This window comes from Pelodiscus sinensis, chromosome 7, assembly GCF_049634645.1.
Source record: "Pelodiscus sinensis isolate JC-2024 chromosome 7, ASM4963464v1, whole genome shotgun sequence".
Lineage (NCBI taxonomy): Eukaryota > Metazoa > Chordata > Testudines > Trionychidae > Pelodiscus > Pelodiscus sinensis.
In genome coordinates this window covers 3313392-3336292 of record NC_134717.1, presented here as the reverse complement: position 1 = coordinate 3336292, position 22901 = coordinate 3313392, and the positions used below count along the sequence as shown (strand labels likewise).

Below are 22901 nucleotides of genomic sequence, written 5' to 3'. Positions count from 1 at the left end.
CACCAAGATATTACACACATTATTCCTACATAGATCTCTTAAATAGAAGCCACCCAAGTAGGAATAAATGGTAAATTTTCAGAATGGAGAGGGGTAACTAGTGGTGTCCCCCAAGGGTCAGTCCTGGGACCAATCCTGTTCAACTTATTCATAAATGATCTGGAGAAAGGAGTAAGCAGCGAGGTGGTAAAGTTTACGGATGATACTAAACTGCTTAAGATAGTCAAGACAGAAGCAGACTGTGAAGAACTTCAAAAAGATTTCACCAAACTGAGTGATTGGGCAACAAAATGGCAAATTAAACATAATGTGGATAAGTGTAAAGTAATGCACGTTGGAAAAAATAACCCCAACTATACGTACAGTATGATGGGGGCTAATTTGGCTACGACAAATCAGGAAAGAGATCTTGGAGTTGTCGTGGACAGTTCTCTGAAAACGTCCACACAATGTGCAGCAGTCGTCAAAAAGGCAAATAGGATGTTAGGAATTATTAAGAAACGGATAGAAAATAAGACAATATCTTACTTCCCCTGTATAAAAAGAAAAGTTATTTATTAGTTCCGTAAATAGAAGAATTAGAGGACACCAAATGAAGTTAATGGGTAGCACATTTAAAACTAATAAAAGAAAGTTCTTCACACAATGCGTAGTCAACCTGTGGAACTCCTTGCCAGAGGAGGTTGTGAAGGCTATGACTATAACAGAGTTTAAAGAGAAGCTAGATAATTTCATGGAGGTTAGGTCCATAAAAGGCTATTAGCCAGGGGATAGAAATGGTGTCCCTGGCCTCTGTTTGTCAGAGACTGGAGAAGGATGGCAGGAGACAAATTACTTGATCATTGTCTTCGGTCCACACCCTCCGGGGCACTTGGTGCTGGCCACTGTCGGCAGACAGGCTACTCGGCTAGATGGACCTTTGGCCTGACCCAGTACGGCCATTCTTATGTTATGTTCTTAAGTATCACTTTGACTGGTTCCAGGCTTGCCACATAGAAGGAAGATACAGCACAATGGAGGAAGAATGGAGAATTGAGAGATGAGGTTCAGGAGACTACCAATGAAACAATCTGAACTGAATCTGTTGGGTTCAATTCTCACATCGCTCAGGATTTGGCAGAGTTACACAGAACCTGGAAATGTTTGTGAAACATTAAAAACATTTGTGCGAACATAAACAGTTTGCATTCCAACCATGTGACACAATAATGGAAACACCACCATAACCTAGGCTTTAGTGTTCATTTTCCATAAGGAAATAAGTCCATCTTCTGATTATTTTTTCCTCCTGAAACAAGTCCTCTGCTTGGTAGCTTATCTGAAGGCTTAGCCTTACTATGCTGGATAGGATCTATACTAGAGGCTAATTCTAACCTAAGATCTGTGAAATGGTGGATCAAAGGAAGCATTGCATTATAGATTGTTCACAGAAATCCTACTCACAGAAAGGAGCTTAATAAATGCAACATAAAAAGTTTAGGTCTAATAATCATTAGTGGATTGTTTGGTGAGTTTGTGTTTAAAACAAATCTCATCAGTTTCATGATTTCATTTATTTTGTCAGGAATATTTATTATAGTAAAAGCAAATCCATAATTGAACCAAATTAACTCACTTCAGAAGATCTTTGTCAATATTGCCAAATACCAAAAATATGTTTTTAAAAAGCACTTGCGCCATCACAGCCCAGCTTCCAACTCATCCTGTAGCAAGCCAAAATGACATATTTTTATCCAAAACTAATTTCCATGGTAACAAGTATGTTAAAGAGTATTATTTATGATTGCAGTGCATGATTTGTACAACAGAAAATAAATTGTAGTAAGAACCCCAAAAATACAGAATAAATGGATTGCTCATTAACTTTTAAAATTATTTCCCCAGGTTTACTCCAGTGACAAAGTCTCTCTCCACGTTTTTTTCTTTTAAACTTCATGACATTTTGAGCCTAGTTTGTTACAAATTTACAATAGGTTATATAAGGAGTACAAATTACAGTACTCAAGTCTCCCTATGTAAAAAATAAACATGTGCATGATTGAATTTTATTCAAGTTTTTTTATTTAAGCTTTTCCTTCAAGCATTTTAGATTTTGTGGTGGTTTTTTCCCCCAACCAGAATACAGTATTTATGAGATAAACAACATTTTAAACATTGGTACAAACTTGATATACAAAAAACTTCCACCTTTGCAGCCTTTGCTTAAAAAGTGGTCTTTAAATTCACTTGATAAAAATAAAGGTTACTTATCTTAGAAACACCACACAGGTATAACCAGGGTTCAGTTCTTTTAGAACATCTTTCACTCTCACCTATTAGCACAAATATATTGCTAACTGTATATGCACCTATATAGCTACGCATTAAAGAGTCCTTTAAGGGCTATGATCCATCTTCTACTGTACAGAAGGATAAATACGTCCACAATTGACAAAATGCATCCATATTACATCATTTCCTGAAACGTTTGAAAAGTGGATGAACATGTTTATTTGAAGATGCCTTGCTTCTTGAGGTGAGATATTCCATATAAACTGTATCATCTGCCCCAGACATAGAGCTCATTGTGCCGAAACGACGGGACACCTAGAGTAAGAAAAATCACAAATGTTCAATTTAATTATATATACAATCTCCTTAGCCTACTGATGCCGAAGTAGCTAGATACAATACTAAAACACTGTACACTTAGTGGAGGATCAAGAATTTTGTATATGGAAGTGTGTAGGTTAATACTACCCTATTTTTGCACCAGGCATACTCCTCAATCAAGTGCCTCACAACATACTGCAAGAGTAATATGCCTGACCAATTAAAGCAGGTATAACAAAAGTAATTTCCTTAAATTGCTTTTAAATTAAAAGCAATTCAAGGAAAGGATACCTCAATGGATTCAGAATTTAAAAAGTATCCCAGCCCAATTCCACCACAGTTAATGGACAAACCTGAAATGTGAGCTGAACTACAGGCTAGACCTCACTGGTCTGGCACCCTCGGGACTTGATCGGTCATGAATGAGGCAATTTGCCAGACCAGGGGAGGTCCCCCACTACTGGCCCCCCGAGCCTGCCTCCTCTACCCATTATCAGCCCTAGCTGCCTTGGCTGCTATGATCCCGGCCCCGTTACCAGGGCTGCCGCATCCCCATCCCTGCTACTGAGGCTACCACAGCCCTGGCTGTTCTCCTGCTCCGGTCCCTGCCCCAGTGCCACAGGGCTCCAAGCCACCAGCCCTCTTTGCCACTGGGGCTCCCAGCCAGGACTCCCTGGTCCAGTTGCCAGATGAAGGAGTCCCGGTTTTTGGAGGTCCAACCTGTACTATGATGTCCCTTTAACACAATGTATTAGCAAGCCTTAGGCTGATCTACACAGGAATGCTCAGGAAAATTAATCAAAATTAATTTTAAAGTGCTTTAGTTAAACCATATTAAATGCCTGCAGGAACACCATCATTCTGACTAAAGTGGCCTTAGTTCAGTTCAGCTTAATTCACTTTAGAAGTGGATTACACTAACCCAAACAAAGGTCACTTGAACACTGAGTGAGAGTTTGCATACAGGAATTGAATGCGGTTTAACTAATCCGCTACAAATTCACCCCTTTGGTTAATTCATACTAACTAGTAGGAAAACACTTAGGACTGACTATTATGGATCTTCACTAAGATCGATTTTTGTTATATGCTGTTTTATTTCGACTATTTGAAGTACTATGTTCTAGGAATAAAGTCTTGGAGCATGAAACCTTTCTACTCGTATAACACTGCAAATAAATTTAAGTGCTCTAGGATATTTTAATGTGCATTTTATAAAACTGATCTCTATAAAAGCAGAAATTCTTATCTGCCATTTGTCACCAATGTCCTAAAATGTAAAAGGATGCTGTAGAGCTCACAGCTGCTCAAGTGTCTCATTTCTTCCTAGTACCTCAGCTAGCATTTACTCTTATCACCAGCCAGGTGTTATAAAACTGAAAATAAAGAATTCCATTTTCCAGTGCTCTGCGTATTTCAGATGATATCACTATTATGCAGTAGACAGATCAGGAAGTAAGGATCCAGTTCTGTGGCATTTGTAATCCACAATTACAAGAAGCTAAACATTCTTCAGTTACCTGAGTTGACTTTGAGCCATACTCTCCCGCTACCACCTCTTCCTCAGCATCAAGGTCAGAGGCTTGCAGGACCTTCTGAAGAAGCTGCTGCTGCTCTTCTTTGGATGAAAATGAAAGTTGTTCTTCTTCCATTCCTGCAAGCTTTGTGATCACCTAGGAAGCAAGAATGTAGTGGAGGAGGAATTTGCTCAGAGTTTAGGGTTTTTTTGTTTTTTTTAAATTAGTGTCTTCCCTGCTCCCAAGAAAATCAACTACATCCCCCAGTGGACCTTACTGCATTTATAGTGCATTAGGAATCCAATGGCTTTGCTTCACAGCTAAAACTATTATATGTAGGCTTGGAAAGATTACATTTTTAAATTGGTAAATGTTGATAAACCTAGATTTCACAGCACACACAAACTGACAGAAATATTTCCATCAACGACAGTCAAAATTTACAAATAGGCAAAGAAAGAAAAATGCCTTCAGAACTTAAAACTGATTTAAGAATTTTATGTTGAGTATTTTGACATGTGATGGTGACACAGTTTATGTTTAAGCAGTTATGAAGCTTCTAATTTGACTCAACATCTGTCATTAATTTAGATGGACCTTTGGTCTGATACAGTATGGTCATATGTTCATACTGATTTATCATCTGGCTTTTCCCATTTCAATCTAGATATCTGCTGAACACTCAAGTTCTCTAACTTCTACAGTTAAGAGGTTAATGCTTTATACCATTAGGAAGCTAGGACACCAAACTGTGATAATATTTTACAAAGCTTTGGTTTATATAGCTGTTTAGAACATATAATTAATGCCAGTCATCATGGTTTATGGAAAACTTATCTTGTCAAACAATATTATATATACACATATTTATGAAATTACAAAGGTATAATGTTCATGTAATATATTTAGACTTCTATAAAGCATTTGAATAAGAAAAAAGGTATATCATCATCATGGAACAAAAGTGGATTAAAGACTGGCTAGCAAACATGTCTCAAAGTGTAAACAGAAATGGGAAATATTCATCAATGGCATATCTACTTAGGTTCCACAGGGACTGGTTCTTGGCACAGTCAACAAATACTTACAAACAAAACAAAATTTTAATAGCTATCTCCTTAATCTAGCAGACAAGGGTATAACAAGGTGCAACAGCTACAAGTCGAAGCCAGACAAATTCAGACTAGAAATAAGGTGCAAATTTTTAACAGTGAGCGTGATTAACCACTGCAAAACCTATCAATAGCTCACCAATTTGCCAACTACCTCACTGGAGATTTTTTAAATCAAGATTGCACAAGTATCTTTTAGAAAAATATCTAAACAAAAATTAATTCAGGGAAGTCCGATGGCCTCTGTTACATAGGCATAACTAGATCACAATTGCCCTTTCTGTCTTGATATTTTTCATGGATTAACAGATTATAATCTGCTAAAATCATGTCCATCTTCTAACAGGAAAAAGTATAGAAAGACTAAAAATTTTAAAGTGTATGAATCTGTCTCTTACGATGGTTTAAAAAATTATGTGTACAACTAGAGAGAATCTTTGCATTTCAATAATACATAATTGTTTCAAACCGGCCTAGCTCAAGAAGCGTCAAATTTAAAAGTTGTCATCAATTCTTTAGTCTAGCAGGTTTCTTCTGCTATTGGTCTAAGATTTTACCTTAAGTCTTATATTTGTGGAGCAAGAATTTTCAAAGGGAATATACTTTAATCTATATCTATATCTATCTAGATATCTTAGAGTATGTCTAGACTGCATCCCTCTGTCGACAGAGGAATGCAGATTAGGCAGGTCGACATTGCAAATGAGGCAGGGATTTAAATATCCTGCACCTAATTTGCATAAAAATGGCCACATTTTGCTGACTCAGCACTTTGTTGGCAAAAAGCAGTAGTCTAGAGGGGGAATCAGTTGAGAAAGAAAGCCTTTTTCGACAGATCCCTTATGCCTCCCGCAAGGAGGTTTATAGGATCTGTCGAAAAAGGCTCTCTCTCTCGACAGATCCCCCTCTAGACTGCCGAGTCAGCAAAACGTGACTGCCATTTTTATGAAAATTAGGTGCAGGATATTTAAATACCTGCCTCATTTGCAATGTCGACCTGCCTAATCTGCATCCCTCTACCAACAGAGGGATGCAGTCTAGACATACCCTTAGAGAGCTTATGCGTCTGTCTGTGAGTCTGTCCTGCGAGTCAGTTTGTTCAAGAACTCATCCTAAACGATAAGAGCTAGGACCACCACATTTGGCACACAGCTTCCTCTTATCCTATCTTAAAGCAAGGTCACAGTTTGGTTTGGCCAAGGAAATGGAAAGGGCTTGGAATGGGACTGTTTTCTCTAACACAGGAGAAGGGGTTGATTGGAAGCACAGATACACTGCAGAGGGACCACAGGGGACAGCCGCAGCAGCAAGACAGCGGCCAGTTGGGGGTAGGGATTTTCACATTGCCAGTCACTGGACAAGGCAAGTGCCCCCCGCTCCAAAGAGTGCCAGATGTGGGGGAAGCCTCCCCCACACTCAATCTGTTGCCCTGAGTTCCCACTTCACACTGACTCCAGCACCTCCCACACACTGCCCGAGCCCCTCCCACACCTCCAAACCCCCTGCCCTGATTGGCACCCCCAACCCCTTCCAAACCCTTGTCCTGCCTCCTCCACCCCTCACCCTCCACTCTGAGCACCCCACACCTTCCACTGACTACTGCACTGCCCACTTCCTGTCCTGAGCCCCCATCCCCTGCTCTGATCCCTGCACTCCCATTTGTGCCCCATCATTTAAATAAGGCATGCATATTTTTCTTTTACATTTTTTAAAAAACTACCACAGTTAAGGACCCAAGCAATGCCGGGTACATCTGCAGTGAGATAGAACATCATCCAAACTCAGTTAACTCACAGGGTTCTGAGCAAGGAATCACGACAGGAGGGTTCTATTTAAAAAGCAAATGAGTAACAAAAAATAGCAAGAAGATATGAAAATGGTAGCTTTTTCCCCATACATACAGATATAACACAAGCAACTACTTAATAAATGGTACATAAAGCTCTCCATACAAAGCAAGTGTTTAAAAAAACCTAATCTTTATTTCCCATGGTATCAGCCCTCAAGTTTGGCAACAGCCATCTGGCATTCATGCTGTCCTTGTTTCAATGCCAATTTAAGACTCCTAAAACTAAGGATTACTTGCAAAAGGAAATCTCTCTACTGTGGCCTAATTAGTTCCATAATCCAAAATATTTAAATACAAGTAATGTGATTTGAGGGTTTTTTTGGCTATAACCATGTAGGCCTGTTCACTATTTAGATCAACCCTAATCTGTAACTATTTGATCAAACTTGATATGCTACAAAAATGCTTTCATACAGGAAGATTGCTATATGAAGTTCTCAATAGTGAGATGTATTCTGACGTCATCGTCTTAACTGGCCACAGACATGGGAAAAATGATTCTTCTAGATGTTGTATCCAGGTAGACCCCACTCCAGGTTACCTCTTTTGAGAGTGTCTCAGCGTTTTTCTAGGTGGGTGCTCAGAAGGCCCTTGCTGGCCGTAGAGGGGTGTCTGTCTAGTTTGCCTTTTGTATCTAAAGAGCTTGCAGTTTGGGACTGAGTGTCCAGTGACCATGTTGTGACTCTGAAGTCTTTTCTGACATGTAAAGTAGCAGCATCAGTATGTCTGTTCAATCTGTACCCAAAACTGAAGAATCTATTGAATTCTGTGTCTCCCTAGGAAGTCCAGAGGCATGATGCTCTTTACATAGTAACTGCAGTGGCCCTATGTCTAGCCATTGTGTCTGATGCATCCATGCCTGCTTGTATCATCTTTTCCATTAGTTTTCTTCTGTCAATGATTTTTAACGCCACTCTAGAGTTTGGGCAGAAAGAAAGATTGTATGTTCTAAGTCACATAATCCAACTTTGCAAACAAAACTGTTAGTTCACTATTTGTAGCTAAAGTGATGTTGATGGATAAGCCTTTCTCCCAAAGAAATCTAATTTCTTTAGGTCTTTGTCCTTTGGTGTACTCTCAGACTTTCATTTTTTCATGAACTGGAAAGTCCACTAAAGAATCCAACTTTTGGGAGGGTGCATAATTGCTCAAAACCCTTTTGGCTACTGGTTACCTTTTTTTCCTTCTCTTTTAGGTGTCCAAAGTAATATTACTTGGATTCACCATATAATTTTTTGCAGTTCTAAAATGTTCTTGTTACTGGGCAATTACAGCAGAACCAAAAGAATATATAATGTCAAATAAGTGTCCTTAGGCAATGAGGTTTCTGTTTCATCAACAATCCTCTTAAGACTGCCTTGTTGGGAGAACATGAGCCTTCGGAACTGGATGAAGAATGTTGGTGACTCAAGATCTGTCTGCTAACTGGTGGGGAGAAGGTTCTCTGCTGGAAGATGGAGCAGACTTCTTATAATGGTGCTGCTAATCTTTGAGGTGATGTTGATACCAACCTGTTACGGCCGGGATAGTTATTGATAACTATGTCAGCCCTACTGATACCACTAGTTCAATGATTAAGGAATCTGAACTCATATATAAATTTTGAGAGCTATCTTTGATATTAAAAAATCAGAGATACTATTCTAAGTGTGGATCCTGAAAACAAACCCCAAAGGAAAAGATACCAATCGCTGAGCCATTAATTTGGGCAATATTGTTTCAGGAATAAAGGGTGTTCAAATTGCAATTCAATTATGAAGCCTTTCATGATAACATCAAGAAGAACTGAGACACACAAAAAGTAGCATTCTGAAGATGTAGCCAGAGGAAGTAAAATATACCAAGATATTCTCTGGACTCCGATGTAGACTATACAAATTATCACCTACAGCGATGTGGACTGAGACCAACTGGGGACTCAAAGTTAGTTTACTTGGATTTCTATTCTCCACACACTCAAATCGGAGGGCTTCCAAAACTTTCAAGCACACGTTACGACAGGGGTGGGAATTAATTTTTGATTGGGGGGGAAAGGAAGGGGGCACTTCAAGAATTTGGAAAGTGGTTGAGGGCCACACTCTTCCATGATATGAACAGAAGAGATGCAGGGTCTGGGAGGGAGTTTGGATGAAGGAGGCAGTTGTGACCCTGGGGCATGGGACTAGGGTGCAGAGATTTCTGACCTAGGGCAGGGGACTGGGGTGCAGGAAGAGGAGCATGAGTTTGGGTTATGACCTAGGGCACGGGATTGGGGTGGAAAGTCTGGGAGGGGGTATGGGCTCAGGAGGCGGGCAGTGGATTTGGGTTATGTGGGCTGAGGGGAGGGAAGGGCTGGGGTGCCAGAGACAGAATCTGGCAGGGAGACTTACCTGTGAGACTCCCAGCCAGCAGCCCAAACACATTTCTCAGGCAGGAGCCTCCCCCCGCACAGGCTGCAGAGTAAGAGCGTGAGGGAAGGGGGGAGTGGTGCTTCACTTGCTGTCTGTTCTTAAAACAGGCAGCTCCCAATGGCCAGAAACCAGCCAATAGGATTGAGCTGGGGGCGGAAACAGCACCACTCTCCCCTCATAAGAACATAAGAACGGACGTACTGGGTCAGACCAAAGGTCCATCTAGCCCAGTATCCTGTCAACTGACAGTGGCCAGCACCAGGTGCCCCAGAGAGGGTGGACCGAAGACAATGATCAAGCGATTTGTCTCCTGCCATCCCTCTCCAGCCTCTGACAAACAGAGGCCAAGGACACCATTTTATCCCCTGGCTAATAGCCTTTTATGGACCTAACCTCCATGAAATTATCCAGCTTCTCTTTAAACTCTATTATAGTCCTAGCCTTCACAGCCTCCTCTGGCAAGGAGTTCCACAGGTTGACAACACGCTGTGTGAAGAAGAACTTTCTTTTATTAGTTTTAAACCTGCTGCCCATTAATTTCATTTGGTGTCCTCTAGTTCTTCTATTATGGGAACTAATAAATAACTTTTCTTTATCAGCCCTCTCCACACCACTCATGATTTTATAGACCTCTATCATATCCCCCCTCAGTCTCCTCTTTTCTAAACTGAAAAGTCCCAGTCTCTTTAGCCTCTCCTCATATGGGACCCGTTCCAAACCCCTAATCATTTTAGTTGCCCTTTTCTGAACCCTTTCCAAGGCCAAAATATCTTTTTTGAGGTGAGGAGACCACATCTGTACACAGTATTCAAGATGTGGGCGTACCATAGAGTTATACAGGGGCAGTAAGATATTCTGGGTCTTATTTTCTATCCCTTTCCTAATAATTCCTAGCATCCTATTTGCCTTTTTGACTGCCGCTGCACTCTGAGTGGAAGTTTTCAGAGAACTGTCCACGATAACTCCAAGATCTCTTTCCTGATTTGTTGTAGCCAAATTAGCCCCCATCATACTGTACGTATAGTTGGGGTTATTTTTCCAGATGTGCATTACTTTACACTTATCCACATTAAATTTCATTTGCCATTTTGTTGCCCAATCACTCAGTTTGGTGAGATCTTCTTGGAGATCAAACCCTCCCCTTTGTTCAGTTTGTGAAAAAACACAAACAGCCCCACAGCCACTTTTCTGAGCGGTGTGTGGGGAGAGGGGCAAGCAAGGGAGTCTGCCTGAGGCTCCCTCCTGCATCCATGGGACAGATCCTGTGGCTTCAGATCTGGCCTGCGGAGGGTGTTTTGCCCAGGCCTGGGTTAAGGCCTTCCCGTTTTTGTGGAATCAGCCAATTTTTTCTATGCAAATGTTCTTCCGTTGGTCCCACTCCCCAGTTACGTACAGTAATGTTATGGCAACAACAGTTGCCTGTAAGCACCAACTAATTAACTATTTGCACCCTTCATTATCTTCAGGAAGCATATTAGATACATTAAGGCTCCAATGAAACTGACATTGTAAGTGCAAGTCATCAGTGTTCCACATTAAAAGGGACTAAATTACCTTGAAGCTGTATCCTTGATCTACCAAAAACCTTTGCCGTTTGGTTGAATATGCCATTTCCTGAGTATCTTGTGATACAAGGGAATAAAAGAAGGCATTGTATTCCTCTGCAATTGTACCTAGGAAACAAGAGATATTGGACAATTAGCCTATAAGTGAAGACATCATGGAATTGAAGGATGAAAAGAAAACATCTACAGCAGGAGTGTAAAGTTATTTTTATAGAACTCCTTTTCTGAACATACTTTAAAGATTAACTACACACATGCACTTAGGTAATTAGATCAATCAGCAAGTGACTATGTCTATAGCATGGAAATTCTTGCCGAGAATTATTGATAACTTGAAAAGATTATGGGAAGAGGCAATGGGAAGTAACTGAGACCCAACTCTTGGGAGGAAAATATTGCTTGATGTATTGTGTATTCCAAATAAGGTAAACTTACTTAAACTGTGCTTCTGATACAAATCAGGAAACAATACAGCAGCAAGGTACCAGAAAATAAGTTTTATAAATGTAAATGTAGAGATTTGCACTAACATGGCATAAAGCCAGATGAAACAATAAGATATTTAGCTAGGAATTAGTAAGGCTATTTCAAATTCAAGGCTATATAGTTATATATGGGTAATAGATTTTATGGCTCTCACAGCGCAAAAAAAAAAAAAAAAAAAAAAAAAAACCTATTCAAGAATCCAAGTCCTCCTTCCCCTCACCCTTAGATACAATAATGCAAATGTTACATCTATTTCAGACACATTTTCAAATCCAGGCTATTCCCTTGTGAAATCTAAGCAACAAGCAACCAAATTCTGCACGTGTGTGAAGGGTTGCACTGTCTAATTTAAAACAAACAATTCTCCATATAACTGCTGTCTAAATTCGAAGCACTTTGGGTACATTTTTCAAAAGCTCCCAAAGCCTGAGGAACCCAAATTTTGTTTTCAAAAGCAACCCAGGCATTTTGTCAATGAGACTTAGATATGTGCATTTAGAGTAATATTACAATAATTTATCTGATGTAATTTTTTACTAGGTTTATGGGTCAAGAAGAGCACTGATGAATGAAAGACTAAAGGAAGGTGAATTTTAGATAAAAATATGTATTATAGGTTGAACCTCTGTAGTCTGGCACACTCTGATCTGGCAATATCCATGGTCCAGAATGATTTTAGTTAGCCAAACGTCCTGCAGTCCCATAAAGTTTGTTTACAGCCACCAGTCCTGGCTCTGTGTCCTGGGCTGTTATTTAGCTCTAATTTACCCCTAAGTGTCTTCAGAGCCTAGTAAGCAGTGGAAATATTGGTAATATTACTAGATAATATTGACCTTTTGTGGTCTGGCAAATTCTCTGATTTGTCACTAGTCAGGTCCCAAGGGTGCTGGACTAGAGAAGTTCAATCTGTACCTGGAGACCACTAATTTATAAAAATACAGGCACTCATTCTATGCCTTGGATGTCTAGACCAGGGCTGGGCAAGGTGTGGCCCAGGGACCGGATCCGGCCTTCCTATCACTCTGATCTGGCCCGCAGACTGCATCTGGCCACTTTCTATTTATATCCTGCTGCCTGTGCCACTGAATTTCCAGGTAGTGGCTCTGGCAGCAGGACCCTGTTTAAATGGCTCACGGCTGTCAGTGACAGCACTATCCCAGCAGGAGATGCGAGCCCTTTAAATAGCTGCAGCAACCCCAGGCGGTTGCTAGGCAACATGGCAGTGGCAGGGCCATGCACCATGAGCCCTTTGCTGTGTTTTTAATTCAAAGCCTCTAGCCCCAGACAATTCTGGGGGAAGGCTAGTTCCCAGTACCACCCCCTTCCAGGATGGAGCCAGCCCATGAACACATAACAAAATTCATTAAGTGCCCCCCCTGCGAAAATTATTGCCCACCCTAAGGATATTAAATTTAGATGAACTAATCGAATAGTCAATGCGATTTCCATTGACTATTCGATTAGTCTGTAAGGGCACCTCCACCTTTGAACTGCAGCAAGAGCCCTGCTGGTCCTGTGCTCCCAGCAGGGCTTCTGTTTTTGAAAGGTACAAGAGCCCCAACAGAGCTGCCCTTATAGACTAATTGAACTGTCAATGGCAATCGACTATTTGATTAGTTAATCTAAATTTAATATTCTTAGGATGGGGCTCTCGTACATTTCAAAAGCAGAATCTCAGCAGAATCGGCACAAACGGAGACTATTTCTTTAGAGCATCCCAGAAAGATTAAGAAACCAGACTCTGAAGATCAATGTTTGGGAGCAAGATCTCTAATCACAGACCTTCACAGAGAATGCGAGTATGTCTACACTTGCAGGCCTATTTCGGAATAGGGCTGCAAATGTAGGCATTTGGAATTGCAAATCAAGCCCAGGATTTAAACATCCCGCGCTTGATTTGCATCTTCCCGGCTGGGCGCCATTTTTTAAATTTACAAGCCCGGAATAACTGCCCGCGTCTACACACAGCAGTGAAACGGGCGTTCGAAATAAAGCCCTATTTCGAACTACCTGTTATTCCTCCTGCAATGAGGTTTAACAGGTAGTTCGAAATAGGGTTTTATTTCGAACGCCCGTTTCACTGCCGCGTGTAGACGCGGGCAGTTATTCCGGGCTTGTAAATTTAAAAAATGGCGCCCGGCCGGGAAGATGCAAATCAAGCACGAGATATTTAAATCCTGGGCTTGATTTGCAATTCCGAATGCCTACATTTGCAGTCCTATTCCGAAATAGGCTACAAGTGTAGACATACGCTGCCCTGCAAGCATCTCCAGTTCAAATACCATCAGAGACTTACCTGGGGCGGACAAGCAAGGGGAAAAGCTGATCTCAAGTCTCAAATTATTTAGGGCTTTACAAGATACAAATAGTTCTATGAATTTCATCTGAAAGCTTACTGCAAGTCTTGCAGACCCCCAGGGCACTGATCTGACACGGTCCCAATGTGCAATTCCATTCACCAGGAAGGACTCAACATTCTGCCCTAGCTTCAGCCTCTGAGGAGTCTCAAGATATAGACCCCACGTCAAGTGCATTATCACAATCCTGTGTCCAGGTGATCAAGTCATGGATAATTGAGGTGAGGTCTGCACTGAGGACGAGGTCATACTGCTCACGTGGCGAGGATAGGAAAAGAAGCACTGTGTGCCAATGTCACTATCCAGGCATCCAAAAGCAGTCCCAGATGTGGCAACCATGGTGCACATCTATCTTTGCTACAAATGGTTACACTCTCTCACTGAGGGCTGCCAGGAAATTCTACTAAAATAGTTCTGGCTGCCTCCCCATAGCCAACCAACATTCTCTCTCGCTCTCCCCCAAGGATTATATTACAATTGGCCCCAAGCTCACCTAGGCAGAGTGGTGCCTTGCAAGAAAAAACCCTTAGAGTAGAGGAAGCGTTGCCTCCAGCTACCTTCTAGGTTCTCTCAGAATAACAACAGAGCCACTGAAGAGCAGCTCAACACTGATCTGGTCGCTTTAAAAGCCAGAGGCAGAGAATTCAAGACACCAAAGCATTCTCCCATCAAGTACAGGTAAAAAGGAGCCTTTACCCAAGAGGGAGAAGAACGGTAGTGGGGAGGGAGAATAAAATGCTACACCTCATGCCACTCTGGAAAGGGGGCAGAAGAATGTATCAAGGGGAAAATACAGGATTTGTTTTATAACCATTTTCTCAAGTGCTGGTGTTTCCATGTCCATCCACTCCTATCCTCTACAAAATACAAACAGCACCAAGCAGCTTGAGCACAAGCTTTCCTACTCCACCTTACAGGGTCCAACTTTTACTTTTTTCAAGACAGCATTTTGCTGCTGCTCAGAATATGCGCTTTGCATTTCCTGAAGAGCATAGACCTTAATACATTCTTAAATGAAATAAAAGGCAAAACAAAAAAAACAGGAAAAAAAGAGAGCCAAGCAGTAACATGGGATGATAAAACATTCCAACAAGCAGACACGAAAGGATACAGGTAAGATCAAAAAAGTGAATAAATACACAGCTAAGAAAAGGGAAGAGAAGCGGGAAAGTCAGGACAAGGAGAGACCATGACAGAAGCAGAAAAGATGGTTCCTTAGTACAGCCTAGTATAACTGCTTATTCTTCCATTTTTATTTTAGATGTAATCCTGGGTCAACTATGGCCACCACCAACTATGGCAATCTGTCTGCTTGGTTATATGGATACTTTGTGTTACACCGACACTTGACTGTTCAATCTAAATGATTAAGAATTCCTAGTCTTGTAGCAGAATCCAAAACACAAAGCCCAAGAACATCATCATTTACCTTTTTTGGCTCTCAGCACTCGTCCCAATCTTTGAGCCTCTTGTCTTCGAGACCCACCATGGGACGAAATCTGAATCAGAACGTTGGCTTCTGGCAGATCAAAGGACGTGTCACCTACCTACAATACAGAAGCAGTCTCTTAGTAATAAACTATTTTCCCACATCAAGAAATGAAGACAATGAAATATACAACCTTGGTGATGCTATAAGAAGTGTGTCAAAAATAAGTTGGTACATGCAGCTTACTGCATTTTTTAAATATATTTGCGTCCTTCAACCTGATGCAGTATCACAGTGAATGCCTTCACTTACCTTGGAAATAAAGATAGTATTGATTTTTGGATTGTGCTTGAAGTTCTGTAGGATCTGCATTCTCTCTCCTTGTGCAGTAGGACCATATATGTAAGGTCTAAAATGACAGCACAAACATTGAAAGTAATCAGTGCTAAAGACTTCTCAGAACTATTTATCCTTAGGACGCCATGGAGGGGAGTGCAGTATGACCATTTACAGTTTCAGTATATAAATAGGAAAATTTGGGGTTCTTTTTAAAAACGAAGTTTTGCTGCTCATCTTTAATCCTTTGGCTCTTTATTGTAAACCTGCCCAATGTACTGAATCACCACCTGGGGGAAACCCAAGCTGCCAGAGGCAGACACCTTTCCACTTTCAGCAGGAATAAATCCTGACAGTGATCAATGGGTTTGATTTGATGTGCTATGACTGAACTGCAGATCAGTGGATTGAAAACATTTGCTAATCCTACATGAAAGGTTGAATGCAGCTGTTAAAATAAAAAGGTGGTTGATTGATTTTTCCCCTCAAATCCACTGAGCTAGTATATAGACAGCTGTGACCCTCTCACTTCTTCCCACTTGAGTCCTTAAAGGGAAGCTTGGATTCTTAATTAAATGTTTGATATCTCAAACTGGCTGCAAAGTATTTTATCTGGAAATTATGTTTATGTTTTGAAGTCAACACCTTTCTCTTCTTCTCCAGTAACCCCGGGACATACAGTTTGCAACCAGGATACAATGTCCACAGGAAAGGAACATCACGACTGGGAGACTCGTTAGTGCACCTTGCAAGCCAACACTCAAAGGTTAAGATAGATGTGAGAAGTTCATACTTCTGTCTGCAACCTCAAGAGGACAGCAGTGCAATTCTGAGTGTATAGGTTACCTCCTTACAAAGTCTGAAGAGAAAGTGATGATACAGAAAGAGTTTGTGGGGATACTGTACATGGCCTGATTTTGTATCTGTAGAGCTGGATTGTCCCTGGACCTCCAACTACCTTACATTAGCAGCAGTCTTCCATAATACCTCATATAACTTGATCCTTTATTAGCTCCCTCCCACTTTAATGTTTGCTGTACATCTGCAGTGTTTTCTGCAGACTCTAGTCTAGGCCTGACTGTAAATGCAAGAGAAGCCGGCAGGAATGTGTAGCTGGTGCTTTTCCATCTCTTCCCTGTTCTCAGGGGAAGCTTGTTAGCAAGTACTTTCAAAACACCAAGATGAGCAAGTTTCATAACTCATGTTAAAAAGTTTTTTCCCCTATTTAAAAAAGGAGCATCGGCCCCAAAAGTTTAGCTTAAAATTTCCATACAGCACACATCACTGTTATCCGAGTACAAGAACCCAACTCAAAAGTCTGCCAAGTCTTCCACATCCCCTGGGTATTTGCTGCTAATGCCTTCCTTTACTGAAAAAGTTCATTCTAGTTTTTGTGCTGCCAAATCTCCTCTAATCCAATTCTTGCACTTGGTACATTTTATTAAGAGTCTTTTCCTAGCCAAAGCTGAAGTGGCTAATAGGAATGACACACAAATTGTTTTAAACAATACTGTTATTGTGCAGCTAGTGACACCCTGTGATGCTGCTATAGTTAACAGCCTGCCAATGCTTCTATTTTAACCTTCATTTATCATTTCATTTTAGAATAGGAAGGGGATATTCACTCCCAATAAAGTTTCACACACAAAATATCCTGCTGACTGAACTAAAATTAAAAAACTTATGAGAAGTCCACACATCCATCAGGTGCTGCTTCCCAAGGCTATACACAAAGAACCTTTCAAGCCTATATTGTTGTAGCTAAGCCAAGAAAATGGAATGGCCTGAAATCATTTGGTGTTTACTCTCCCCTTCACGTCCATCAGGTAGGTTCATAGTGATGAACAAGTTATAATACTTCTCCTACCCAGAATAAACACAAAACATCTAACAACAACTTCCAAACAATCCTTCCCTCAACCAATGGGAAGACACCAAGCCTCAAGGATCAATACCTGTGTTGTCAGGTAGCAGGTTTAAAACTAATAAAAGAAAGTAGTTCTTCACACAGCGTATAGTCAATCTGTGGAACTCCTTGCCAGAGGAGGCTGTGAAGGCTAGGACTATAACAGAGTTTAAAGAGAAGCTAGATAATTTCATGGAGGTTATATCCATAAAAGGCTATTAGCCAGGGGATAGAAATGGTGTCCCCGGCCTCTGTTTGTCAGAGGCTGGAGAGGGATGGCAGGAGACAAATCGCTTGATCATTGTCTTCGGTCCACCCTCTCTGGGGCATTTGGTGCTGGCCAGTCGGCAGACAGGCTACTGGGCTAGATGTACCTTTGGTCTGACCCAGTATGGCCGTTCTTATGTTCTTATGTCCTTACGTCAATGTATCAAGCCCAGAAAGACTGGATGTGGCTCCTATAAAGCAGTGATTTAGATGTATTGATAAGTACCATGGCTGTACAAAAAGAATGGCTCTCATAAAAGCTATACAAGCTCTGGATGACGCACGGAATGATGGTCAAAATGCCAGGAGGAGCTCAAAAAGAGTACAGTACTGATTTCAGCACTTAATGAGTTTTAAGAAACTCTGCCTTTTCTGCCCCATGCCAATCCTCCATGACTGCCAAACATTGCAATCCTTCCCTCCCTATGGTACTGACAGTTGTGTAACGTTGGGCTCCACTCCAGATCTGAGGAGAGCAATTTAGAGGATGGAGATTTCATTAAAAAAAAAATCCACACAACTACCCCAACCTCCTGCAATTTAATAGCTCTGCCAGAAACCTTCTGTAGTTTTACTTACAATACTTCTCAAACGTCTTCACCAGTCACTAAACTACAGGGCTCCCCTTTCCATCCATTGCTCGTTTATTCTTTAACTCAGACTCATTTTATTCATTATCTTACATGGAACTCTGAACACAGCTGTTAACATTTCAGAAGCATCATTCTAGCTAATCTCTGGCCCGACAGGTTTAAGAATTAGGATGAAAGAGACCACGAGTTCTGAACCTGGAAGTCATCCAGCACTGTTAGCTTGGCTTATTGTTTCAAGTCACCGTGAGCTGGTGTACAACAGCTATTCCACTGCCCTTCAAAACTCATCTCAATTTTTGGAAAGAGAGCGTGGGATTTTTTTGGTAAGATATAGTGTTGAAACTACTGGACAGCTGAAAAAGTTAAACAGGGCTAAATGTTCTTCACCATTTCTGCCAAGAAAAGCCATGATTTCCACTCATAATTAAAAGGGTAAGGTTGGCTTCTCTAGCCACTCCTCGAGTATCTCCTTTAGTATTCCCTCATCAATCCTGCATGTACTTTGATGCTAACCCTTTGTCAAAATTAAAATTTACTTGCCCTCTGCTTATGCAATTGAACCCCATCCCAAAGAACAATTCCAAGGCAGCGAAGGAGCCAGAGGAGCACCTACGGAAGCTGCGCTGTTTATTAACTGTATTATACTAGCGTATGTTTTTGCTCCAAAAACACTTAAAATCTTCGATTAAGACAAAACTGCTTCAGGCCTGGAAAGGGACAAAAAGCAGGAAAGGCGCATGTGAAACACTGGTTTTCCAGTAAGGAGAAGGGGCAGTGCTCTCCTTATTCACCAATACTTACTTCCCCAGTCTGATTGCATACTCCTTCAGCGCAAACACATTGTCAGCAAATACAATGATCTTGTCATTCCTTCGTTCATGAAATTTAATCAGGAACTGGCATGCTCTGAATTTATTTGGGTTCATAGTGTAGAGCAATATTCGCTTCTTTGTTTTGATAGCCACATATTCTCTGTAAAACTCTGGAGACATTGGGCACCAAACCTAGAATTTTTGAAAAAAAAAATTATACATAATAATCCATAATCAGATTGCATCTATAGAAGAAAAGATATTCATAGATTTTAAGGCCAGAAGGTACCATCATCATAGAAAACTACTAACTAGAAGAAATCTTAAGAGGTCATCAAGTCCAGTCCCCTGCCCTCATGGCAGGACCAAACACTGTCTAAACCATCCCTGATAGATGTCTATTTAACCTGCTCTTAATCTCCAGAGATGGAGATTCCACAATCTCCCTAGGCAATTTATTCCAGTGTTCAACCACGCTGATGGGAAGTTTTTCCTAATGTCCAACTAAACCTCCCTTGCTGCAGCTTAGGCCCATTGCTTCTTATCCTATCATCAGCGGCCAATAAGAACCATTTTTCTCTCTCCTACTTGTGACACCCTTTTAGATACCTGAGAACTGCTATCATGTCCCCCTCTCAGTCTTCTCCTTCCCTCATAGCTCATGTTCTTTAGACCTTTAACCATTCTTGTTGCTCTTCACTGGACCTTCTCCAATTTCTTCATATCTTTCCTGAAATGTGGTGCCCAGAACTGGACACAATGTTCCAATTAAGGCCTAATCAGCACAGAGTAGAGCAGAAGAATGACTTCTCGTATCTTGCTCACAAACCTCTTGTTAATGCATCCCAGAATCATGTTTGCTTCTTTTGCAACAGCATCACATTGACGACTCATATTTAGCTTGTAGTACCACTATGACCCCTAGATCCTTTTCTACAGTACTCCTTCCTAGACAGTCTCTTCCCATCCTGTATGTGTGAAACTGATTGTTTCTTCCTAAGTGGAGCACTTTGCATTTGTCCTTATTAAACTTTATCCTATTTACCTCAGACCATTTCTTCAGTTTGTCAAGATCATTTTTAATTATGACTCTATCCTCCAAAGCAGTTGCAACCCCTCCCAGCTTGGTATCATCTGCAAACTTAATAAGCATACTCTCTATGCCAATATCTAAATTGTTGATGAAGATATTGAACAGAACTGGTCCCAAAAATGGACCTCTGAGGTGGTCATCATATAGTCCAATTTCCTGCACAACCTGGGCCACAGAATTTCACCCAATAATTCCTGCCACAAGCCCATAACTTGTGGTTGGACTAGAGGGTATTATAGACAACCATTCTTGGTATAAAGATAGTCTTCTTTTGCACTTCCCATTACTGGTAGAAATCCTCTCTTAAAATCACTGTCAACTGAAAGGAACATTTAGTCTTCGATAGTGTGTAAGTGTAGCAACTCACCAATCTGCTTTTAACAGGTCAATGCAAAGTTCCATTTAATGTTAAATACTGTTTTCCAGTAAAAATTGTTTATAAAAAGTACATAACTTCACTGGTGCAAAGGTAGACTCTGCAGCTCCTGAAATGCTAGCTTCAACTAATACCGCTAGCTCACACTGGGAGGGGGTCTGGATGCTTTCCCCATTTATAGGTCTTCCTTTCCTTACAATACATTGTTCTAGCATTACATGATTTTATATTTAGTGAAAGACCTTTATTTACTTCCATATTGTTGTACTTAATTAACTGAATTGTAAGAATATGCCACAAATCATAGGACCAGAAGCAGCCTCAAGAAGTCATCAAGTCCAGTCCCCTGCACTTAAGGCGAGACCAAGCACCATCCATACCATCCCTGACAAGTATGTCAGTCTAACCTGCTCTTAAAACTCTCCAATGATAGCGATTCCACAACCTCTCTAAGCAATTTATTTCAGTGCTTAACTACCCTGTTTCTCCTACTGTCCAACCTAAGCCTGCCTTGCTGCAATTTAAGTCCATTGCTTCTTGTCCTACCATCAGAGGTTAGAGAAAAAACATTTTCTCCTTCCTCCTTGTAACACTTGAAAACAGCTACACCCCCTTTCAGTCTTCTTTTTTCTAGATTAAACAAGACCAATTCTTTAAATATTCTCTCTCTAGACCTTTAATCATTTTGTTGCTCTTCTCTGGACTTTTTTCCCCAATTTGCTCACTTTTTCCTGAACTAGACATGCTACTCCAGTTCAGTTCTAATCAGCGTGGAGCAGAGCAGAATTACTTCTCTTGTCCTGCTTACAACTCTTCTGTTAATACATCCCAGAATGATGTTTGCTTTTTCTCCCCCAACAGTGGTATTAAATGAAGTGGTACTATCCATATACCACAGTTTAAAGTAGGTCATCTTTTTTTTTTCCTATTCTATATACCACACTCGTTACCATAGATTCAAACCACCCAAGAACACAACACCAGTAAATAAAAACTAAGAATATATAAACAACTACACTTGTAAATGAAACTTTATTTTATAATTATTTAATAAGGCAAGTTTAAGAACATTTCTGCCAGTAATTTAAACAAACATTTGCACCATGGTATGGAAACAATATAGAAGACACTACTGAATAATTACTTGCTTTCTTAGTGGCAATTATTATTAAACTCAAATCCTATCACAAATTAAATAAGTGAACTATATAATGGTTTTAGAGGAAGATTCCTATTGCACAGAGATGGAGTGTAACAATGGAACTAATCTGGATTAGGCTTCGTAGCTCCAACATATCTTCTACATCAGAGGTGGGGAACTCTTTTTGGGTCACGGACTGCTGACCCACAAAAAAAAAAAAAAAAAAAAAAAAATCAGTCAGGGCCGCACACAAGTGAGAAGCACAGTGAGAAGCCCCTGACTGAGAAGGAGAAAGACACTCCCCACATTCCCCTTGCACACCAGAGCCTAAGAGGGCCCAAGCTAGTAGATTTTGTGTGCTCCAGCCCTGCAGGTGAGTGGCTGGGGGGCTGGAGCATCAGCGAGGGTTCCCCAATGCTGAGCCCCAAGGGCCCGATCCAGGTAAGCAGGGGGCCTGAGGCTCCCCATCCCTGCTGTACATGAGAAGGATAAGAAATTTCATGTCAACGTGTGTGTTCAGCTAGGACCACCAGAAGTGTGATTTGCTCAGGGAGAAAGGGGAAAGATTAAAAAAAAAAAAAAAAAAAAAAAAGGATAGTTCTTAACAGAATAATTTAAACCACAGGATTCAGGAATTACTACCACAGAGTACATGAGATCTTTCCCATGTAGCAACTGATGCATGCTTTCAAGAATAAAACTAGTAAATATGCATTTCCATCCCCACTGATATTTTTAATTTTAAAATTCCGCTAGATGTACACTCCCACGTACAGCATCCGTGAGAAAGTTTATTGAAAAATCAAAAACCTCTGGAAACAGAGTAAATAGAGATTTTAAAAATAATATGAGATGAAAGCAGCATTTATCTTTAACACGCTGCAGCTACTGCAGATATAATTTTACATTCTGTATCTCTCATACTGAAGCAGTGAATAAGATTTGCTGCATCACTGGGTAGCACTGCCCTCTACTGCCACTTGGAAGATCTGGATTAAAGAGCAACCCTGGTGGTCTCTCAGGCCAGAATAGAAAGGCAAGCTTTGAACTGACACACTACATGAACACGAGTAAAATTCA

At 40.8% G+C, this 22901-nt stretch overlaps 1 protein-coding gene across 4 annotated transcripts in view; it reads right to left on the bottom strand.

Moving 5' to 3' along the window:
- Positions 1–2038: 2038 nt before the first annotated feature.
- The window catches only part of ERCC3 (ERCC excision repair 3, TFIIH core complex helicase subunit), a 53054-nt gene continuing 32191 nt past the window's right edge, over positions 2039–22901 (bottom strand). Inside the window, exons 10-15 of one of the 4 annotated variants that reach the window (XM_075933036.1) lie at positions 19201–19403; positions 15610–15706; positions 15298–15415; positions 11015–11133; positions 4113–4265; positions 2039–2586 (exon numbers count right to left, since the gene is read on the bottom strand). In XM_075933036.1, the coding sequence (XP_075789151.1) occupies positions 2452–2586; positions 4113–4265; positions 11015–11133; positions 15298–15415; positions 15610–15706; positions 19201–19403 (825 nt within the window). In that variant the 3' untranslated portion in view covers positions 2039–2451. Of the gene's footprint in view, positions 2587–4112; positions 4266–6797; positions 7986–8008; positions 9503–11014; positions 11136–15297; positions 15416–15609; positions 15707–19200; positions 19404–22901 lie in introns of those variants that run through there. The other 3 variants (XM_075933037.1, XM_075933039.1, XM_075933038.1) reach the window with 3 other exon arrangements.